At 43.2% G+C, this 22,808-nt stretch overlaps 1 protein-coding gene across 1 annotated transcript; it reads right to left on the bottom strand.

Annotated features, from left to right (window-relative positions):
• Positions 1-4,102: 4,102 nt before the first annotated feature.
• Positions 4,103-21,862, bottom strand: LOC141540949 (uncharacterized). The gene is made up of 4 exons (XM_074264905.1): positions 21,725-21,862; positions 17,927-20,175; positions 15,656-17,197; positions 4,103-7,588 (listed from the first exon to the last, which is right to left on the bottom strand). The coding sequence occupies exons 1-4, from the start codon at positions 21,860-21,862 to the stop codon at positions 4,996-4,998; spliced, it is 6,522 nt and encodes a 2,173-aa protein (XP_074121006.1). The 3' UTR covers positions 4,103-4,995.
• Positions 21,863-22,808: the final 946 nt, after the last annotated feature.

Here is a 22,808-nt window from a genome sequence, read left to right on the forward strand (position 1 = left end):
TTCATCTTATTGTAAGTTTTGCTTTCCTTTACTCTAATTCTTGTTGTGGGATATGACTTGTATTGACAAGTCCAGTTATTCTACAGCTATAGTTCTATATGATAACTACCTTCTCCTTGATTAGGATTTTCCAAGATATGAAATAAACTTTTTACCAATTTATATTCTTGGCTGAAATAAAGTGAGTTTTCTTGCTACAATAATTGCTGGACATTTGTAAAAACATGTGTCAAGAGCAGCACAGAGAAAGCAAACAGAAAAGAGAAGGTGGATGGAAGGTTAGCTGTGGCTTATGCTGAGCTAAAAAAAAAAAGCAGGGATAGCAATCATTAGTTCAGATAAATATAGCTATGCTAAAAAGAAATAAGCAGGGAAGTTACATCAAACTTAAAGATACCATAAATAATAATGCAATACAATAGCATATAGAAACTTAAAGTAAAAATTAATTAAATTGGAGTGAGATGCATATAGTAAAATTATAATACTAGGGGACCTCAATGTATCCTCTTCAGATTTAGATAAATCTAGCCAAAAAGTAAACAATAAAAATTTTAAAACCATTGTAAAAGTTGTAATAATTAGAGATGATACATTTTGAGTGTTTGTTAAATGGAAGTATAACCATATTTGTACATTTCTTAGCTATATACAATATATCTGTACAATAATTGACTATAACATAAAGACCTCACCAAAAATACAGAAACAATAAATAATCATTTGCTGATTACAATGCAATGAAAATCATATTCATTAAGTGCCCTTTGAAATAAGAATTTAAAAAATAATTGGAGAGAAAATAATTTAATTTTAAGGACTAGTAAAGCAAAAATAAATTGTGAAATTTCATTAAACAAAATTATAATAGTGAGATAACATTGAAATTTATGAAATGTAGCTGTGTCAGTTAAAATGACAGAATAAATATATTTAACCACTTTTTAAAAAAAATAAAGAATTATGCATAGAACTCAAAAAACTTGACAATAAAAAATAGTAAATTTTAAATTAAAGAGATTAATAAAATTAATAACATTAAAAAGCTGTTGAATTGATAAATAAATCTGCAGTTTTTTGAAAAAACCTGCAATAAAATAAAATAAAGCATGAATTTATATTTATTTAAAAGAGAGAGGAAAATCATATAGTTCATATTAGAAATGGAAAAGAGAATTCACAACATTTGGAGAGGAAATTATCAACAATACTTTTATCAATAAGCTAACAAAACTTAGAGGAAATGATAGATACTTAGAAAAATATGATTTCCTGATTAGTAAAAGAATGAATAGGTTAAATAACCCAATATTGGAGGCAGAGGAATATTAAACAATCAATAAATAAAGTTTTAAAAGGAAAAAAGAATAATATTCCAAGACTAAAAAACACAATTAAATTTTATTAAATATTCAAAGAAATTTTGACAAAGTTGAGAGTGCAAAGAGAAAAAAGTAAATTCCTTTTCCACTGCAGAAATTTATGGCATTGCATTGCAAGCTAATTAGAGACAATTCATGACCAAAAAAATCAGATTATAGTGAAGATCTGAAAACTTCTATTGAGTATTTGGAGTTGTGTTCTCCTAAGACTAAATAATATCCCAATTTCAGACTCCTCTCTTTTTTATGTTGGGGAGTTATAGATTTATTATTTTAATATAAAGAAGAAGGTAACTTCACTGACAAGTGAATAAAAAGAACTAAGGTTAATTTTGTTATATCTAATTTATATAAGAAAAAAACAGTAAGATTTCCATGCTTATAAAATTATCATTTTATTTGGAGAATTATTTCCTCTTCAACTTGTTAAAGTTGATTTTGCGATTTTTCATGATCTCCAACTTTTATTTCATCAATTTTGTTGATGTAGAAAAGGAGCTGATGTCATGTAGTAAAATTTAAAAACCAGAAATTTAGATTTTGAATTTATTGGATTTTGATAAATTAATATTATTTATAGCTTGGTTTATCTGTGTTTTGAATGGATAACTATTGATGTCACCCTTGTAATTTTAAGAGCAATTCATCTTAATTACTTGAACTGGTCTCTGAATGCAACTAAGAGAGAGAGAGAGAGAGAGAGAGAGAGAGAAAGAGAGAGAGAGAGAGAGAGAGAAAGGAAGGAAGGGAAGGAAAGAGGAAATGTAGAAAAATTAAAACACTAATGTACTATTGGTGAAGTTTTATAATGATTAAGCCCTTCTGGAGGGCAATTTGGAACTATGTCCAAAGATCTATAAAATCGATATTTTTGATCTATATTCCAAGAAATTAAAAAAAAGGACCTATGTACACAAAAATATTTATAGAAACTCTTTTAGTGGTGGAAAAGAATTGAAAATTGAAGAGATGTTCATTAATTGGGGAATGACTGAAGAAATTGTATTAATTTTTAACAATACTTTTAATTTTCAAAATACATACAAATATAGTTTTCAGTATTCACCTTTGCAAAATCCTATTTTCTGAGTTTTTCTTCCTCCATTCCCCTACCTTTTCCCCTAGACATTAAGCAATCCAATATATGTTAAATATGTGCAATTCTTCTATACATATTTCCACATTTATCATGCTGCACCAGAAAAATCATATTAAAAAGGAAAAAAATGAGAAAGAAAGAAAAAAGCAAGAAAACAACAACAATATAGTGCAAATACTATATTGTGATCCATTTTCAGTCCCCACAGTTTTTTTTTTTTTTCTGGATGGAGATGGATTATGTTTTAAGAAATGGTGAGCAGCTCTTTGTGGTGGTAAAGAACTGGAAGTTGAAGAGATGCCCATCAATTGGGAAATGGATGAATAAATTTCATTATATAAGTAATGGGATACTTTTGTTCTATAAGAAATTATGAATATATGGATTTCAAAATAAAAGCAAAAAAGACTCATCTGAATTGATGTAAAGTGAAACGCATAAAACTGGAAGAAGATTGTACACAATTACAGCAACATTGTACAATGATCAATTTTGATAGACTTTGCTTTTCTTGCAATACAATAATCTAAGACAATATGCTAATTTATATACTCCCTTCCTCTTCTTCCATTCTGCTCACTCTAATCCCTCCTTCCCTTTCCTTCTTCCTTGCTTCCCTCATTCTCTTCTTCTCTACTTCCTTCCTCCCTCCCTCATTTTCTCCTTCCTTCTCTCCCTCCCTCCTTCCCTCCTTTCTTCTTTTGCTCTTTCACTCCTTCCTTTTTTCTTTCTTTTCTTCCTTCCCTCCTTCCTTCCTTCCTTCCTTCCTTCCTCCCTCCTTTCCTATCTACCTTCTTTCCTTCCTCCCTTCCTTCCTCCCTTCCTTCCTTTCTTCCTTCTTTCCTTCTTTCTCTCTTTCTTCCCTTTCTTCCTTCTCTCTTAACTCCCTTCCTTCCCTCCCTCTTTCCTCCCTTCCTTTTCTCCCTCACTCCCTTTCTTCCCTCTCTCCTTACCCTCCCCTCCCTCCCTTCCCTTCTCTTTCTTCTTTTTCTTCCTTTCCTCCTTCCCTTCCCTCCTTCCATTCCTCCCTCCTTTCCTTTCTTCTCTCCCTTCCCTCATTCCTCCCTCTCCTCCCTCCTGACTCTACCTCTCTCCCTCCCTCCTTCCTTCCCTTCATTCATTCCTTCCTTCCTCCTATTCTTTCCTTTCCTATTCTGTGTTGCTTGCCATTCCATCCTTTCTCTCTTTTGAGTTTCCCAATCTTTCTTTTGCTAGTTGGCAAGAACAAATTTTCTTTCTTCTTTGATTTCTACTGTTACATTATATTCTCCATTCTATTTTAGAAAAATATCCTATACTCTTTTTTCCCCCACAGGGACAGTCCAAGATGAGTAAACTCTGTTTAATAAAATAAAATTTTCTTTGAAAAGAAACTCTTGGGTGATGGTATGATAATGCTAGGGAGAAAAATGGGAGTTGGCATAATACTTTCTTCTTCAAACTCCTTTGCATTTATGCTTCTGTGTTAAAAGAGCCTCTATTATTTATTTGGTGGAGTGGGCTGGGATAGTGGACAGTGGCCATCACTAAGATTACAGAAGAAATAAATAAATACCTTCCTTTTATCTAGTTAGTCTGATCATTTGGGAAGTCTGTTAATAGAACAGAGACAAACAACAGGTTTTGATCATCAATTGTTTATTTTCATTAAATATAATTTTGGAATCAAATGTCCCTGAAAAATCAATAATCTTAAGCATGTTACAATCAATTATAGGTCACATAGCAGTAACAAATATATTCACCCTCCCCTTTTAATTGCATTTTATTTTTTACTTAGAAAGAAAAATGGTATTCTGCAGAACGCACAATTGAAGTCTGCAACCTCTCCATTCCCCATCCCCTAAGCTTAAAACAGATTACAGAATAGCATCTTTATTTTGAAGTTCAAATTAGAGTTTAGATTTTGGAACATTGGACAAAAAATGGCTCAGTCCTCATTTGTCAAAGACTCAGGTCTAAAAATAAACAGAGACAGTACCAGTTTTTCATATTAATTTTCAATTTGTTATTAAAAATGATATAGGAATTGTATTTGGATGATAAAGGATTCAAAGAAATTGTTGAAGTTCTATCCCTGTCCTTGGTTTTCTTTTCCTTTCTTCACTGCATGGTTCTAAATATGGCACCTGATGCTGAATTGCAGCTTTATCTTTGACAGTGGTAGGCGAGACAGATTTTGCTACTTCTTAGAGAGAAATGATCCATATTTGTAGCAGTCAGTTAAATGCTATGCAAAAAACTTCAAAAATAAAATCTCAGTTGAGAGTTGTATTTAATTAGTACATTAAACTTCTGAATAAAATTGAATATTATGTGATATCGTTTTAAGTGGCACCTTCATAAAAATCTAACATACCAAACCAAAGAAGCAGAAAAAATGTTGTTGAAAAGAAAGGAAGACACAGCCCTGTTCCCAGAAATAAGTATCCTGAAGAAGAGTATAATTGAGACTTTTAATTACTTCTTTTGCATATGTTCATTTAATATTTCAGTTAGATTTTTGATGGTTTTTCAGTAATAGTAGTTATATCTTTGCTCCTGAATGTACTCATAGAGAGGAGTGATACTACAAGGATAGAAGGAGCCCGAGTAGGTTCTCTCCCTTATATCAATGACTTTTGATCTCTGAGAACCAATAATATCTTGTCTGTGCCTTTCACTGTCTCTTGGAACACTGGAGCTAGCTTCTGACTGGTTTCTCCTAGTCCCCTCTGTGAGTCTACTACCTGATGGATTCCTATGCCTGTGTTCCCTTGTTCCTGCCTGGTCAGAGCTATCAGCAGATTGGTTTGAATTGGATCTGTGATTATTGTGTGTGGCATATCCTGTGTTATCATACCCAAATTCAGAATGGCCAGATCTATCACTGTCTTGCTCATTACTTGTTTGTCTATGCCTGGAACCTGAATGCCTAGGGCTATCACTTGATTGGGCAGGACTAGATCCATGCCCTCTACTTGTTCTGGACCTAGAGTGATCCTGAGAGTCACCTGACTGATCACTGATTGTTCCTGATTGGCTCTGACTGTATTCTGAACTCCTTCTAGTCTCAGTAAGATCATCTCCTGATTGGTAATGACTTGATCCCTGTCTTTCTGGACTTCTTGTTAGCCTATTTTGAGATTGCCTAGATCTTGATCCTCTTGTTTCCATCCTTGTTCGGGATTCTGATGGTCTGTGGCTGGATGTTGACAATCCATGCACAGAACTGGACTCTTCAGGAGAGGATACTGATTTTCTATTCTCTGATATTGCTTCATCTTCACTAGTGTAATCAGAGCTTGAAATCTGCCATCTGGCCATAGAGTGAGATGTGTTATCAACAAATTGTTCATCATGTTTTATGGAGGAAACAAGATTTCCTGTACTGTTGTCAGAATCAGTATAATCAAATATTAAAGATGAATATCCATGCACAGGAAACAGATTGAGAGTCACATGATTAGGCCCAGAATGCCCAAAGCCAGTTTCCCCATAATCATATTGTCCACTGCCATAGCTACCATGTTTCCAATGGGAACCTGAAGCATGTCTTTGTTGCCTTCTAGTCACAGAATGACCTATAGAAGCATCAGAGACTCTGTGACTATCAGTGGATTGGTTCTTTCCTGTACTTTGTTGTGATTGGGTATGATGAGACACTGAATGTTCAGAGGAATAACGTTTTTGTCCGAGTCTGGATCCATGGCTGTGCCCAGTGCTGGAATCACTAACATGCCGTTCCCTAGACCTGCCATGTCTGGAAAACTCACGTTCTTGTCTGCTTCCTGCTCCTTCTCTTCCCTTTGATCTAGAATCTGTGGACTCCCGTTGACCAGACACTGAGTGTCCAGAGTCATGTTGCTGTCTGCCAGTTCTTTCTTTTTGCCTTGACCTAGAATCGGTGGATTGTCTTTGACCAGACACTCCATGTCTAGAGGATTCACGTTCCTGCCTCCTCTCTGATTCCTCTCTTTCCGTTGAACTGGAGTCAGAGGACTGGCTTTGCCCGGACCTTTCATGTCTGGAAGAGTCCTGTTCATGTCTGCCGCCTACTCCCTGTCTTCCCCTTGACCTAGGTTCTGTGGACTGCCGTTGACCAGACACTGAGTGTCCAGAGTCATGTTGCTGTCTACCAGTTCCTTCTCTTTGTCTTGACCTAGAATCCGTGGATTGTCTCTGACCAGACCCTCCATGTCTGGAAGAGTCATGAGCTTGCCTCCTGCCTGATTCGTCTCTTTCCCTAGATCTAGAACCACTGTCTTGTCTTTGCCCAGACCTTTCATGTCTGGAAGAATCCTGTTCATGACTGCTGCCTAGTCCCTGTCTTCCCCTTGACCTAGAATCTGTGGACTCCCTTTGACCAGACACTGAGTGTCCTGAGTCATGTTGCTGTCTGCTTGTTCCTTCTCTTTGCCTTGACCTAGAGTCAGAAGACTGGCTTTCTCCAGACCTTCTATGTCTAGAAGAGTCCTGTTCTTGTCTGCTGTCTACTCCCTGACGTCCCTTTGACCTAGAATCTGTGGACTCCCGTTGACCAGACACTGAATGTCCAGAGTCATGTTGTTGTCTCCCAGTTCCTTCTCTTTGCCTTGACCTAGAATCTGTGGATTGTCTCTGACCAGACACTCCATGTCTAGAAGAGTCGCGTTCCTGCGTTCTGCCTGATTCCTCTCTTTCCCTTGAGCTGGAGTCAGAGGACTGGCGTCCTCCAGACCTTCTTTCTCTAGAAGAGTCCTGTTCTTGTCTGCTGCCTACTCCCTGTCTTCCCCTTGACCTTGAATCTGTGGACTCCCGTTGACCAGACACTGAATGTCCAGAGTCATGTTCCTGTCTGCCTGTTCCTTCTCTTTGCCTTGACCTAGAATCTGTGGATTGTCTCTGCCCAGACCCTCCATGGCTGGAAGAGTCATGTCCTTGCCTCCTGCCTGATTCCCCTCTTTCCCTAGATCTAGAACCACTGTCTTGTCTTTGCTCAGACCTTTCATGTCTGGAAGAATCCTGTTCCTGCCTGCTGCCTACTCCCTGTCTTCCCCTTGACCTAGAATCTGTGGATTGTCTCTGACCAGACACTGAATGTCCTGAGTCATGTTGCTGACTGCCTGTTCCTTCTCTTTGCCTTGACCTAGAGTCAGAAGACTGGCTTTCTCCAGACCTTCTTTGTCTAGAAGAGTCCTGTTCTTGTCTGCTGCCTACTCCCTGTCTTCCCCTTGACCTAGAATCTGTGGATTGTCTCTGACCAGACACTGAATGTCCTGAGTCATGTTGCTGACTGCCTGTTCCTTCTCTTTGCCTTGACCTAGAGTCAGAAGACTGGCTTTCTCCAGACCTTCTTTGTCTAGAAGAGTCCTGTTCTTGTCTGCTGCCTACTCCCTGTCTTCCCCTTGACCTAGAATCTGTGGACTCCTGTTGACCAGACACTGAATGTCCTGAGTCATGTTGTTGTCTCCCACTTCCTTCTCTTTGCCTTGACCTAGAATCTGTGGATTGTCTCTGACCAGACACTCCATGTCTAGAAGAGTCACGTTCCTGCGTTCTGCCTGATTCCTCTCTTTCCCTTGAGCTGGAGTCAGAGGACTGGCGTCCTTCAGACCTTCTATGTCTGGAAGAGTCCTGTTCTTGTCTGCTTCCTACTCCCTGTCTTCCCCTTGACCTAGAATCTGTGGACTGCCGTTGACCAGACACTGAATGTCCTGAGTCATGTTGCTGTCTGCCTGTTCCTTCTCTTTGCCTTGACCTAGAGTCAGAAGACTGGCTTTCTCCAGACCTCCTTTGTCTAGAAGAGTCCTGTTCTTGTCTGCTGCCTACTGCCTGTCTTCCCCTTGTCTTAGAATCTGTGGACTCCCGTTGACCAGACACTGAATGTCCAGAGTCATGTTCCTGTCTGCCAGTTTCTTCTCTTTGCCTTGACTTAGAATCTGTGGATTGTCTCTGACCAGACACTGAATGTCCTGAGTCATGTTGCTGTCTGCCTGTTCCTTCTCTTTGCCTTGACCTAGAGTCAGAAGACTGGCTTTCTCCAGACCTCCTTTGTCTAGAAGAGTCCTGTTCTTGTCTGCTGCCTACTGCCTGTCTTCCCCTTGTCTTAGAATCTGTGGACTCCCGTTGACCAGACACTGAATGTCCAGAGTCATGTTCCTGTCTGCCAGTTTCTTCTCTTTGCCTTGACTTAGAATCTGTGGATTGTCTCTGACCAGACACTGAATGTCCTGAGTCATGTTGCTGTCTGCCTGTTCCTTCTCTTTGCCTTGACCTAGAATCAGAAGACTGACTTTCTCCAGACCTTCTTTGTCTAGAAGAGTCCTGTTCTTGTCTGCTGCCTACTCCCTGTCTTCCCCTTGACCTAGAATCTGTGGATTGTCTCTGACCAGACACTGAATGTCCTGAGTCATGTTGCTGACTGCCTGTTCCTTCTCTTTGCCTTGACCTAGAGTCAGAAGACTGGCTTTCTCCAGACCTTCTTTGTCTAGAAGAGTCCTGTTCTTGTCTGCTGCCTACTCCCTGTCTTCCCCTTGACCTAGAATCTGTGGACGCCTGTTGACCAGACACTGAATGTCCTGAGTCATGTTGTTGTCTCCCACTTCCTTCTCTTTGCCTTGACCTAGAATCTGTGGATTGTCTCTGCCCAGACCCTCCATGTCTGGAAGAGTCATGTCCTTGCCTCCTGCCTGATTCCCCTCTTTCCCTAGATCTAGAACCACTGTCTTGTCTTTGCTCAGACCTTTCATGTCTGGAAGAATCCTGTTCTTGTCTGCTGCCTACTGCCTGTCTTCCCCTTGACCTAGAATCTGTGGATTGTCTCTGACCAGACACTCCATGTCTAGAAGAGTCACGTTCCTGCGTTCTGCCTGATTCCTCTCTTTCCCTTGAGCTGGAGTCAGAGGACTGGCGTCCTTCAGACCTTCTTTGTCTGGAAGAGTCCTGTTCTTGTCTGCTGCCTACTCCCTGTCTTCCCCTTGACCTAGAATCTGTAGACTCCCGTTGACCAGACACTGAATGTCCTGAGTCATGTTGCTGTCTCCCTGTTCCTTCTCTTTGCCTTGACCTAGAGTCAGAAGACTGGCTTTCTCCAGACCTTCTTTGTCTAGAAGAGTCCTGTTCTTGTCTGCTGCCTACTCCCTGTCTTCCCCTTGACCTAGAATCTGTGGACTCCCGTTGACCAGACACTGAATGTCCTGAGTCATGTTGCTGACTGCCTCTTCCTTCTCTTTGCCTTGACCTAGAGTCAGAAGACTGACTTTCTCCAGACCTTCTTTGTCTAGAAGAGTCCTGTTCTTGTCTGCTGCCTACTCCCTGTCTTCCCCTTGACCTTGAATCTGTGGACTCCCGTTGACCAGACACTGAATGTCCTGAGTCATGTTGCTGTCTGCCTGTTCCTTCTCTTTGCCTTGACCTAGAATCTGTGGATTGTCTCTGCCCAGACCCTCCATGTCTGGAAGAGTCATGTCCTTGCCTCCTGCCTGATTCCCCTCTTTCCCTAGATCTAGAACCACTGTCTTGTCTTTGCTCAGACCTTTCATGTCTGGAAGAATCCTGTTCCTGCCTGCTGCCTACTCCCTGTCTTCCCCTTGACCTAGAATCTGTGGATTGTCTCTGACCAGACACTGAATGTCCTGAGTCATGTTGCTGACTGCCTGTTCCTTCTCTTTGCCTTGACCTAGAGTCAGAAGATTGGCTTTCTCCAGACCTTCTTTGTCTAGAAGAGTCCTGTTCTTGTCTGCTGCCTACTGCCTGTCTTCCCCTTGACCTAGAATCTGTGGACTCCTGTTGACCAGACACTGAATGTCCTGAGTCATGTTGTTGTCTCCCACTTCCTTCTCTTTGCCTTGACCTAGAATCTGTGGATTGTCTCTGACCAGACACTCCATGTCTAGAAGAGTCACGTTCCTGCGTTCTGCCTGATTCCTCTCTTTCCCTTGAGCTGGAGTCAGAGGACTGGCGTCCTTCAGACCTTCTATGTCTGGAAGAGTCCTGTTCTTGTCTGCTTCCTACTCCCTGTCTTCCCCTTGACCTAGAATCTGTGGACTGCCGTTGACCAGACACTGAATGTCCTGAGTCATGTTGCTGTCTGCCTGTTCCTTCTCTTTGCCTTGACCTAGAGTCAGAAGACTGGCTTTCTCCAGACCTTCTTTGTCTAGAAGAGTCCTGTTCTTGTCTGCTGCCTACTCCCTGTCTTCCCCTTGACCTAGAATCTGTGGATTCCCGTTGACCAGACACTGAATGTCCAGAGTCATGTTCCTGTCTGCCAGTTTCTTCTCTTTGCCTTGACTTAGAATCTGTGGATTGTCTCTGACCAGACACTGAATGTCCTGAGTCATGTTGCTGTGTGCCTGTTCCTTCTCTTTGCCTTGACCTAGAGTCAGAAGACTGGCTTTCTCCAGACCTTCTTTGTCTAGAAGAGTCCTGTTCTTGTCTGCTGCCTACTCCCTGTCTTCCCCTTGACCTAGAATCTGTGGACTCCCGTTGACCAGACACTGAATGTCCAGAGTCATGTTGTTGTCTCCCAGTTCCTTCTCTTTGCCTTGACCTAGAATCTGTGGATTGTCTCTGCCCAGACCCTCCATGTCTGGAAGAGTCATGTCCTTGCCTCCTGCCTGATTCCCCTCTTTCCCTAGATCTAGAACCACTGTCTTGTCTTTGCTCAGACCTTTCATGTCTGGAAGAATCCTGTTCTTGTCTGCTGCCTACTGCCTGTCTTCCCCTTGACCTAGAATCTGTGGATTGTCTCTGACCAGACACTCCATGTCTAGAAGAGTCACGTTCCTGCGTTCTGCCTGATTCCTCTCTTTCCCTTGAGCTGGAGTCAGAGGACTGGCGTCCTTCAGACCTTCTTTGTCTGGAAGAGTCCTGTTCTTGTCTGCTGCCTACTCCCTGTCTTCCCCTTGACCTAGAATCTGTAGACTCCCGTTGACCAGACACTGAATGTCCTGAGTCATGTTGCTGTCTCCCTGTTCCTTCTCTTTGCCTTGACCTAGAGTCAGAAGACTGGCTTTCTCCAGACCTTCTTTGTCTAGAAGAGTCCTGTTCTTGTCTGCTGCCTACTCCCTGTCTTCCCCTTGACCTAGAATCTGTGGACTCCCGTTGACCAGACACTGAATGTCCTGAGTCATGTTGCTGACTGCCTCTTCCTTCTCTTTGCCTTGACCTAGAGTCAGAAGACTGACTTTCTCCAGACCTTCTTTGTCTAGAAGAGTCCTCTTCTTGTCTGCTGCCTACTCCCTGTCTTCCCCTTGTCTTAGAATCTGTGGACTCTCGACCAGACACTGAATGTCCAGAGTCATGTTCCTGTCTGCCAGTTCCTTCTCTTTGCCTTGACCTAGAATCTGTGGATTGTCTCTGCCCAGACCCTCCATGGCTGGAAGAGTCATGTCCTTGCCTCCTGCCTGATTCCCCTCTTTCCCTAGATCTAGAACCACTGTCTTGTCTTTGCTCAGACCTTTCATGTCTGGAAGAATCCTGTTCCTGTCTGCTGCCTACTCCCTGTCTTCCCCTTGACCTAGAATCTGTGGATTGTCTCTGACCAGACACTGAATGTCCTGAGTCATGTTGCTGACTGCCTTTTCCTTCTCTTTGCCTTGACCTAGAGTCAGAAGACTGGCTTTCTCCAGACCTTCTTTGTCTAGAAGAGTCCTGTTCTTGTCTGCTGCCTACTGCCTGTCTTCCCCTTGACCTAGATTCTGTGGACTCCCGTTCACCAGACACTGAATGTCCAGAGTCACGTTGTTGTCTCCCAGTTCCTTCTCTTTGCCTTGAACTAGAGTCAGAAGACTGGCTTTCTCCAGACCTTCTTTGTCTAGAAGAGTCCTGTTCTTGTCTGCTGCCTACTCCCTGTCTTCCCCTTGACCTAGAATCTGTGGACTCCCGTTGACCAGACACTGAATGTCCAGAGTCATGTTGTTGTCTCCCAGTTCCTTCTCTTTGCCTTGACCTAGAATCTGTGGATTGTCTCTGACCAGACACTCCATGTCTAGAAGAGTCACGTTCCTGCGTTCTGCCTGATTCCTCTCTTTCCCTTGAGCTGGAGTCAGAGGACTGGCGTCCTCCAGAACTTCTTTGTCTAGAAGAGTCCTGTTCTTGTCTGCTGCCTACTCCCTGTCTTCCCCTTGACCTAGAATCTGTGGACTCCCGTTGACCAGACACTGAATGTCCTGAGTCATGTTGCTGTCTGCCTGTTCCTTCTCTTTGCCTTGACCTAGAGTCAGAAGACTGGCTTTCTCCAGACCTTCTTTGTCTAGAAGAGTCCTGTTCTTGTCTGTTGCCTACTCCCTGTCTTCCCCTTGTCTTAGAATCTGTGGACTCTCGACCAGGCACTGAATGTCCAGAGTCATGTTCCTGTCTGCCAGTTCCTTCTCTTTGCCTTGACCTAGAATCTGTGGATTGTCTCTGCCCAGACCCCCCATGTCTGGAAGAGTCATGTCCTTGCCTCCTGCCTGATTCCCCTCTTTCCCTAGATCTAGAACCACTGTCTTGTCTTTCCTCAGACCTTTCATGTCTGGAAGAATCCTGTTCCTGTCTGCTGCCTACTCCCTGTCTTCCCCTTGACTTAGAATCTGTAGATTGTCTCTGACCAGACACTGAATGTCCTGAGTCATGTTGCTGACTGCCTGTTCCTTCTCTTTGCCTTGACCTAGAGTCAGAAGACTGGCTTTCTCCAGACCTTCTTTGTCTAGAAGAGTCCTGTTCTTGTCTGCTGCCTACTCCCTGTCTTCCCCTTGACCTAGAATCTGTAGACTCCCGTTGACCAGACACTGAATGTCCTGAGTCATGTTGCTGTCTCCCTGTTCCTTCTCTTTGCCTTGACCTAGAGTCAGAAGACTGGCTTTCTCCAGACCTTCTTTGTCTAGAAGAGTCCTGTTCTTGTCTGCTGCCTACTCCCTGTCTTCCCCTTGACCTAGAATCTGTGGACTCCCGTTGACCAGACACTGAATGTCCAGAGTCATGTTGTTGTCTCCCAGTTCCTTCTCTTTGCCTTGACCTAGAATCTGTGGATTGTCTCTGCCCAGACCCTCCATGTCTGGAAGAGTCATGTCCTTGCCTCCTGCCTGATTCCCCTCTTTCCCTAGATCTAGAACCACTGTCTTGTCTTTGCTCAGACCTTTCATGTCTGGAAGAATCCTGTTCTTGTCTGCTGCCTACTGCCTGTCTTCCCCTTGACCTAGAATCTGTGGATTGTCTCTGACCAGACACTCCATGTCTAGAAGAGTCACGTTCCTGCGTTCTGCCTGATTCCTCTCTTTCCCTTGAGCTGGAATCAGAGGACTGGCGTCCTTCAGACCTTCTTTGTCTGGAAGAGTCCTGTTCTTGTCTGCTGCCTACTCCCTGTCTTCCCCTTGACCTAGAATCTGTGGACTCCCGTTGACCAGACACTGAATGTCCTGAGTCATGTTGCTGACTGCCTCTTCCTTCTCTTTGCCTTGACCTAGAGTCAGAAGACTGACTTTCTCCAGACCTTCTTTGTCTAGAAGAGTCCTCTTCTTGTCTGCTGCCTACTCCCTGTCTTCCCCTTGTCTTAGAATCTGTGGACTCTCGACCAGACACTGAATGTCCAGAGTCATGTTCCTGTCTGCCAGTTCCTTCTCTTTGCCTTGACCTAGAATCTGTGGATTGTCTCTGCCCAGACCCTCCATGGCTGGAAGAGTCATGTCCTTGCCTCCTGCCTGATTCCCCTCTTTCCCTAGATCTAGAACCACTGTCTTGTCTTTGCTCAGACCTTTCATGTCTGGAAGAATCCTGTTCCTGTCTGCTGCCTACTCCCTGTCTTCCCCTTGACCTAGAATCTGTGGATTGTCTCTGACCAGACACTGAATGTCCTGAGTCATGTTGCTGACTGCCTTTTCCTTCTCTTTGCCTTGACCTAGAGTCAGAAGACTGGCTTTCTCCAGACCTTCTTTGTCTAGAAGAGTCCTGTTCTTGTCTGCTGCCTACTGCCTGTCTTCCCCTTGACCTAGAATCTGTGGACTCCCGTTCACCAGACACTGAATGTCCAGAGTCACGTTGTTGTCTCCCAGTTCCTTCTCTTTGCCTTGACCTAGAGTCAGAAGACTGGCTTTCTCCAGACCTTCTTTGTCTAGAAGAGTCCTGTTCTTGTCTGCTGCCTACTCCCTGTCTTCCCCTTGACCTAGAATCTGTGGACTCCCGTTGACCAGACACTGAATGTCCAGAGTCATGTTGTTGTCTCCCAGTTCCTTCTCTTTGCCTTGACCTAGAATCTGTGGATTGTCTCTGACCAGACACTCCATGTCTAGAAGAGTCACGTTCCTGCGTTCTGCCTGATTCCTCTCTTTCCCTTGAGCTGGAGTCAGAGGACTGGCGTCCTCCAGAACTTCTTTGTCTAGAAGAGTCCTGTTCTTGTCTGCTGCCTACTCCCTGTCTTCCCCTTGACCTAGAATCTGTGGACTCCCGTTGACCAGACACTGAATGTCCTGAGTCATGTTGCTGTCTGCCTGTTCCTTCTCTTTGCCTTGACCTAGAGTCAGAAGACTGGCTTTCTCCAGACCTTCTTTGTCTAGAAGAGTCCTGTTCTTGTCTGCTGCCTACTCCCTGTCTTCCCCTTGACCTAGAATCTGTGGACTCCCGTTGACCAGACACTGAATGTCCTGAGTCATGTTGCTGACTGCCTCTTCCTTCTCTTTGCCTTGACCTAGAGTCAGAAGACTGGCTTTCTCCAGACCTTCTTTGTCTAGAAGAGTCCTGTTCTTGTCTGCTGCCTACTCCCTGTCTTCCCCTTGACCCAGAATCTGTGGACTCCCGTTGACCAGACACTGAATGTCCTGAGTCATGTTGCTGACTGCCTCTTCCTTCTCTTTGCCTTGACCTAGAGACAGAAGACTGGCTTTCTCCAGACCTTCTTTGTCTAGAAGAGTCCTGTTCTTGTCTGCTGCCTACTCCCTGTCTTCCCCTTGACTTAGTATCTGTGGACTCCCGTTGACCAGACACTGAATGTCCTGAGTCATGTTGCTGACTGCCTCTTCCTTCTCTTTGCCTTGACCTAGAGTCAGAAGACTGGCTTTCTCCAGACCTTCTTTGTCTAGAAGAGTCCTGTTCTTGTCTGCTGCCTACTCCCTGTCTTCCCCTTGACCCAGAATCTGTGGACTCCCGTTGACCAGACACTGAATGTCCTGAGTCATGTTGCTGACTGCCTCTTCCTTCTCTTTGCCTTGACCTAGAGACAGAAGACTGGCTTTCTCCAGACCTTCTTTGTCTAGAAGAGTCCTGTTCTTGTCTGCTGCCTACTCCCTGTCTTCCCCTTGTCTTAGAATCTGTGGACTCTCGACCAGACACTGAATGTCCAGAGTCATGTTCCTGTCTGCCAGTTCCTTCTCTTTGCCTTGACCTAGAATCTGTGGATTGTCTCTGCCCAGACCCTCCATGTCTCGAAGAGTCATGTCCTTGCCTCCTGCCTGATTCCCCTCTTTCCCTAGATCTAGAACCTCTGTCTTGTCTTTGCTCAGACCTTTCATGTCTGGAAGAATCCTGTTCCTGTCTGCTGCCTACTCCCTGTCTTCCCCTTGACCTAGAATCTGTGGATTGTCTCTGACCAGACACTGAATGTCCTGAGTCATGTTGCTGACTGCCTTTTCCTTCTCTTTGCCTTGACCTAGAGTCAGAAGACTGGCTTTCTCCAGACCTTCTTTGTCTAGAAGAGTCCTGTTCTTGTCTGCTGCCTACTTCCTGTCTTCCCCTTGACCTAGAATCTGTGGACTCCCGTTGACCAGACACTGAATGTCCAGAGTCATGTTGTTGTCTCCCAGTTCCTTCTCTTTGCCTTGACCTAGAATCTGTGGATTGTCTCTGACCAGACACTCCATGTCTAGAAGAGTCACGTTCCTGCGTTCTGCCTGATTCCTCTCTTTCCCTTGACCTAGAGTCAGAAGACTGACTTTCTCCAGACCTTCTTTGTCTAGAAGAGTCCTGTTCTTGTCTGTTGCCTACTCCCTGTCTTCCCCTTGTCTTAGAATCTGTGGACTCTCGACCAGACACTGAATGTCCAGAGTCATGTTCCTGTCTGCCAGTTCCTTCTCTTTGCCTTGACCTAGAATCTGTGGATTGTCTCTGCCCAGACCCTCCATGTCTGGAAGAGTCATGTCCTTGCCTCCTGCCTGATTCCCCTCTTTCCCTAGATCTAGAACCACTGTCTTGTCTTTGCTCAGACCTTTCATGTCTGGAAGAATCCTGTTCCTGTCTGCTGCCTACTCCCTGTCTTCCCCTTGACTTAGAATCTGTGGATTGTCTCTGACCAGACACTGAATGTCCTGAGTCATGTTGCTGACTGCCTCTTCCTTCTCTTTGCCTTGACCTAGAGTCAGAAGACTGGCTTTCTCCAGACCTTCTTTGTCTAGAAGAGTCCTTTCCTTGTCTGCTGCCTACTGCCTGTCTTCCCCTTGACCTAGAATCTGTGGACTCCCGTTCACCAGACACTGAATGTCCAGAGTCATGTTCCTGTCTGCCAGTTCCTTCTCTTTGCCTTGACCTAGAATCTGTGGATTGTCTCTGACCAGACACTCCATGTCTAGAAGAGTCACGTTCCTGCGTTCTGCCTGATTCCTCTCTTTCCCTTGAGCTGGAGTCAGAGGACTGGCGTCCTCCAGACGTTCTTTGTCTAGAAGAGTCCTGTTCTTGTCTGCTGCCTACTCCCTGTCTTCCCCTTGACCCAGAATCTGTGGACTCCCGTTGACCAGACACTGAATGTCCTGAGTCATGTTGCTGACTGCCTCTTCCTTCTCTTTGCCTTGACCTAGAGTCAGAAGACTGGCTTTCTCCAGACCTTCTTTGTCTAGAAGAGTCCTGTTCTTGTCTGCTGCCTACTTCCTGTCTTCCCCTTGACCTAGAATCTGTGGACTCCCTTTGACCAGACACTGAATGTCCAGAGTCATGTTGTTGTCTCCCAGTTCCTTCTCTTTGCCTTGACCTAGAATCTGTGGATTGTCTCTGACCAGACACTCCATGTCTAGAAGAGTCACGTTCCTGCGTTCTGCCTGATTCCTCTCTTTCCCTTGACCTAGAGTCAGAAGACTGACTTTCTCCAGACCTTCTTTGTCTAGAAGAGTCCTGTTCTTGTCTGCTGCCTACTCCCTGTCTTCCCCTTGTCTTAGAATCTGTGGACTCTCGACCAGACACTGAATGTCCAGAGTCATGTTCCTGTCTGCCACTTCCTTCTCTTTGCCTTGACCTAGAATCTGTGGATTGTCTCTGCCCAGACCCTCCATGTCTGGAAGAGTCATGTCCTTGCCTCCTGCCTGATTCCCCTCTTTCCCTAGATCTAGAACCACTGTCTTGTCTTTGCTCAGACCTTTCATGTCTGGAAGAATCCTGTTCCTGTCTGCTGCCTACTCCCTGTCTTCCCCTTGACCTAGAATCTGTGGACTCCCGTTGACCAGACACTGAATGTCCTGAGTCATGTTGCTGACTGCCTGTTCCTTCTCTTTGCCTTGACCTAGAGTCAGAAGACTGGCTTTCTCCAGACCTTCTTTGTCTAGAAGAGTCCTGTTCTTGTCTGCTGCCTACTGCCTGTCTTCCCCTTGACCTAGAATCTGTGGACTCCCTTTGACCAGACACTGAATGTCCTGAGTCATGTTGCTGTCTGCCTGTTCCTTCTCTTTGCCTTGACCTAGAGTCAGAAGACTGGCTTTCTCCAGACCTTCTTTGTCTAGAAGAGTCCTGTTCTTGTCTGCTGCCTACTCCCTGTCTTCCCCTTGACCTAGAATCTGTGACCTCCCGTTGACCAGACACTGAATGTCCAGAGTCATGTTCCTGTCTGCCAGTTCCTTCTCTTTGCCTTGACCTAGAATCTGTGGATTGTCTCTGACCAGACACTCCATGTCTAGAAGAGTCACGTTCCTGCGTTCTGCCTGATTCCTCTCTTTCCCTTGAGCTGGAGTCAGAGGACTGGCGTCCTCCAGACCTTCTTTGTCTAGAAGAGTCCTGTTCTTGTCTGCTGCCTACTCCCTCTCTTCCCCTTGACCTAGAATCTGTGGACTCCTGTTGACCAGACACTGAATGTCCTGAGTCATGTTGCTGACTGCCTGTTCCTTCTCTTTGCCTTGACCTAGAGTCAGAAGACTGGCTTTCTCCAGACCTTCTTTGTCTAGAAGAGTCCTGTTCTTGTCTGCTGCCTCCTCCCTGTCTTCCACTTGACCTAGAATCTGTAGACTCCCGTTGACCAGACACTGAGTGTCCAGAGTCATCTTCCTGTCTACCTGTTCTTTGTTTGTTATTGGACACTGATTTTCCAGCTGAGCCCCCTGTGTGATAATTGGAGCTAGAGGACCCACCTGTATCTGAATCTTCTGTACAAGGGCAAGGGCAATAACATTCACCATATCCCTGTTGTTTATGTCTATTATTCTGTCCTTTACCTGATCTCCCCTGTCTATCAGTAGCGGAATTTCCTGATCCAGACCCTTTATGTTTTGAACTAGAAGACTGACCTGAGTGAGACCCATATTTTTCAAAGCTAGAGGACTGACTTGAACCAGACCCATGTTGGTTATATCTGGAGGACTGACCTGATCCCTTCCCTTGTTGTTGAGATGTAGAGGAGTGACCTGAGCCTGACCCACCTTGTTCTTTGATGGAGGACTTATTTGAGGTTGACCCATGTTGCCCACAGTTGGAGGACTGACCTGATACTGCCCCACCTTGGCCCCTGCTGGAGGACTGATGTGAACCAGATCTTTGTTGTCCAGAGCTGGAAGATTGACCTGAGCCTGATCCACATTGGCCATTGCTGGAGGACTGTTGTGAGCCAGACCTTTGTTGTCCACAGCTAGAGGACTGACCTGACCCCGACCTTTGTTGTCCACAGTTAGAGGGCTGACATGAGCCAGACCTTTGTTGTCCACAGCTAGAGGACTGTCCCGGACCTGATCCCTGTCCATGTTTGGAGGACTGACATGAGTAGGACCAATGTTCTTGCCCTCCACAACTTTGTGACTGACCACTTGTCTTTTGTCCTTTTCCTTCACAGTTTTCTGAACATCTTCTTTGTCTTCCACATCCATCTGATTTACCATAGGCTTGTTTATTGCTTCCTGTTTGGCAAGACTTGTATCTTTGTCTTTGTTCTCTACACTCTTCTGACTGGTTAGTATTAGACTTCTGCCCTTTGCTCTGAAGTTTGCAGGATAAGACTCCTGAACTTGAAGCAAATGTTTTTCTTCCATCACTCACTAACCACTCAGAGGCAAGTTCATGCTCTTCTCCTCCATATTTCCTGGAGGGGCTAATATTTGACTTATGTCTTTTTTCCTCCAGATCACTTGAACTGGACCCGTTTATTTTTTTCTCACTTCCTTTTGGATGACTTAATCTTGATGAGTGGTGTCTTCTCTCATGGATGTCCCTATGTCCTGGACTCGATGAGTGACTGAGTTTCCCATTTCCTGGAGAACTGGACTTGGATCTGTGCCTTACTTTTCTGGTCTTCTGTGATTGCCCATTTTGAGATTTAGGTTTTTCTCTTGCACTCCGACTTGAATTACTAGAATCATCTTCTTCTTCCTCTTCACTTTCACTCTGTTCTTCTTGGTGATGGTGACTAGAATGTTTTTTATGTGACCCTGAAGCTTGGCAGTATTCTTTTCCAACAGACTGATTGCAGGCCATCGTCAGTTTGAATATCATCAGAAGAAATTCAATAAAATCCACTTTCCTGTCATGGTCTCGATCGAGCATGTGCATGAATACTTCCACAGTGTCAGGATCATCTGGATTCTGTTCAGAAGCAAGGAATAAAGGAAAATCCAATTAGTCCAGAACCCCTTGTCTACTTATAACTGAAAAGAAGGGTATTTAGCATATCTGGATAGGACCTGACTTGGCATGTTGGCTTAACCTATTTTGACATGATTGAACATCCATAGACGTTAGACAGAAAGAAACAAGGTGACATGGACAGAAACTAAGAATCTGTTTAGAGATCAAAGAAGGGAATTATAGAGTGTAGGGAGTGTAAGGCCTTTGATAACTTTTTACTAAATCAATAGTGTCCTACTGATATAGAGTTCTTTCTTTGTAGAAAAGACCTCTTCTAGATAGAAGTCAATCACTAATGACATCATCCTGGGCTTCTTTGACTCAAAGAATACAAATTTAACTTAAGATTTATAATGTATTTTTTTCCTTTTTTTTTTTCTTTGAGGCAATTGGGGTTAATTGACTTGTCCAGGATCACACAGCTAGGAAGTGTTAAGTATCTGAGACCAGATTTGAACTCGGGTCCTCCTGATTTTATGGTTAATGCTCTACCCACTAAACCACCTAGCTGCCCTATAATGTTGTATTTTAAAGTAAATACATGATACACTTCTTATGCTTAGATGAGAACACTGGAAAGTATAAACTTTCATCCATGTATCTTCACCCTCTTTTAAAGCTTCATGTCCAGAGTCACCTACTTAGGAGATGGTTGTCTCTGGTGTGATTGGCAGGACACTCTGTCCTTTTGCTCACACAGAGACTACACATTTTGCAAACACAAAATATTGTCTGAAATTTTACTCCTCATAAAGGGTTTTTCTTTAGAGAAAGTGTGTAACCCTAAATCAGAAGTATTAATTGATTTTCAGATTACTTTGAACTGAGAGAGGCATCTGGGACAAGATGAAATTAACTTGATTTTTCAATCTGAAGTAAGGTTAGGATTTGCAAGTAATATAGTTAATGAGGGCAGAGAAAAGGAAGGATGAAAGAAAATATATGATAATGTAGCCTCCTCTTTCCTTTACAGAGATGGTAGCTTATAGGAGTGGAGTACTATGTATGTCCGATTTTGTAGATACGTCAGTTTTTCTGAATTTTTTTCATTGCCTGTTTTTTATTCTTTATTATAAGGGATAGCTCCCAGGTAAAAGAAATAAGAAGAAAAATGACATTGATATTAGAAATATAGGAAAGGAAGGAAAGAAGGAAGGAAGGAAAGAAGAATAAAGAAATGAAGGAAGAAGAAAGAAAGGATGGAATGAAGAAATAATGGATGGAAGGAAGGAAGGAAGAAAAAATGAAATATAAGATTACTGAACACAATATTTCAACTATTTCAGTATGCCTAAGGCCATCCCTTTTCAGTATCATTGATTTTATACTATTTAATTCAGTAAATATTCATTGATTATCTTCTGTGGGCAGGATGCTGTGGTAAATTACCATTCAGAGCACTCACAAATGAGTCATTATAACTTTTGTTTGTAGAATTTTAGGATTGAAAACCCCTTTCTCAAAAAAATTCCTGCATAAGCCTTTTACCCTGGTAGGCAGCTCTTACCTTCAAAATTGGTCGAAACTCCTTTTCCAGAAGTTCCTTCAACTCCCTTTTGCACAATGTGCTACAATCTTGATCTTTGTTGGTGTACTTGTAGTAAACGTCAATAATGGTAAGAATACTGCTCAGGAGATGAGACATCTTTTTTGTAATTTTTTATGAACCTGAGAAAGAAAGAAAAAATGAAGTGTCTCTCTTTTGTCATTTCCTCTTTTTATAATTTCTTCTCAGGAAGCCTAAGGAGTGAAAATAATCATAAAGATATCTTACAATTTCTATCAATTTCAAGCTCAAAATAGCCCAATGAGAAATCATGGATTAGATATAATTCATGTCTTTTGACATAACAGAGCAGGGAATTAATTCCACAGTGTTTCAGTGAAACTAGGACTGGAAACCAAATCTCTTAATCCCTAATACGAAATGAATATAGAAACCATCAATTTGAGTTTTATCTTCTTTGCTTTCAGTGAAATTAAACAAATCTCATGCCTGAATTCATGTATATTCTACCCCTCATTCATCATTTCAGTCGCCTTTTATCTACCATTATTCCAGGATAACATGGGAAAAGTCTTGTATCTAGGAGACACCAGTCCTCTGGGGCACTGAGTGCTACATGAAACCCTCATCCCAATTCATTTAAATTTAACAAATATTTGTCCTTGATATATGAATGTATTGAAATATTATTGATCTATAAAAACGATGAACAAACTGATTTTAGAAAGGCCTGGAAAGATTTACATGAACTGATGCTGAGCAAAACAAGCAGAACCAGGAATACATTGTGCACAATAACAGCAAGAATGTGCAATAATCAACTATGAAAGACTTGGTTCTTCTCATTGGTTCAATGATCTAAAGCAATCTCAATCGATTTAGGATAGAAATTGCCATCTGCATCCAGAAAAATAACCAAGGAGACTGAATGTAAATCAACACATGCCATGTTCACTTCTTTTTTCTGTTCACTTTTTTTTTAATCTCTCCCATGATTTTTTCCTTTTGCACTATTTTTTCTCTCCCAACATGATTCATAAAGCAATGTAGTGTTAAAAAATAAATAGATTAAAACAACAACAAA

Source organism: Sminthopsis crassicaudata, chromosome 4 (assembly GCF_048593235.1).
Source record: "Sminthopsis crassicaudata isolate SCR6 chromosome 4, ASM4859323v1, whole genome shotgun sequence".
NCBI classification, from domain to species: domain Eukaryota; kingdom Metazoa; phylum Chordata; class Mammalia; order Dasyuromorphia; family Dasyuridae; genus Sminthopsis; species Sminthopsis crassicaudata.

Excerpts from the sequence above, each read along its gene's own strand:
- LOC141540949 (XM_074264905.1), bottom strand. The coding sequence starts at position 21,862 with ATGTCTCATCTCCTGAGCAGTATTCTTACCATTATTGACGTTTACTAC. Across the intron at positions 17,198-17,926 it reads GACTCTTCTAGACAAAGAAG|GTCAAGGCAAAGAGAAGGAA; the intron begins GTCTGGAGAAAG and ends TTCTGACTCTAG. Across the intron at positions 7,589-15,655 it reads GACTCTTCTAGACAAAGAAG|GTCAAGGCAAAGAGAAGGAA; the intron begins GTCTGGAGAAAG and ends TTCTGACTCTAG.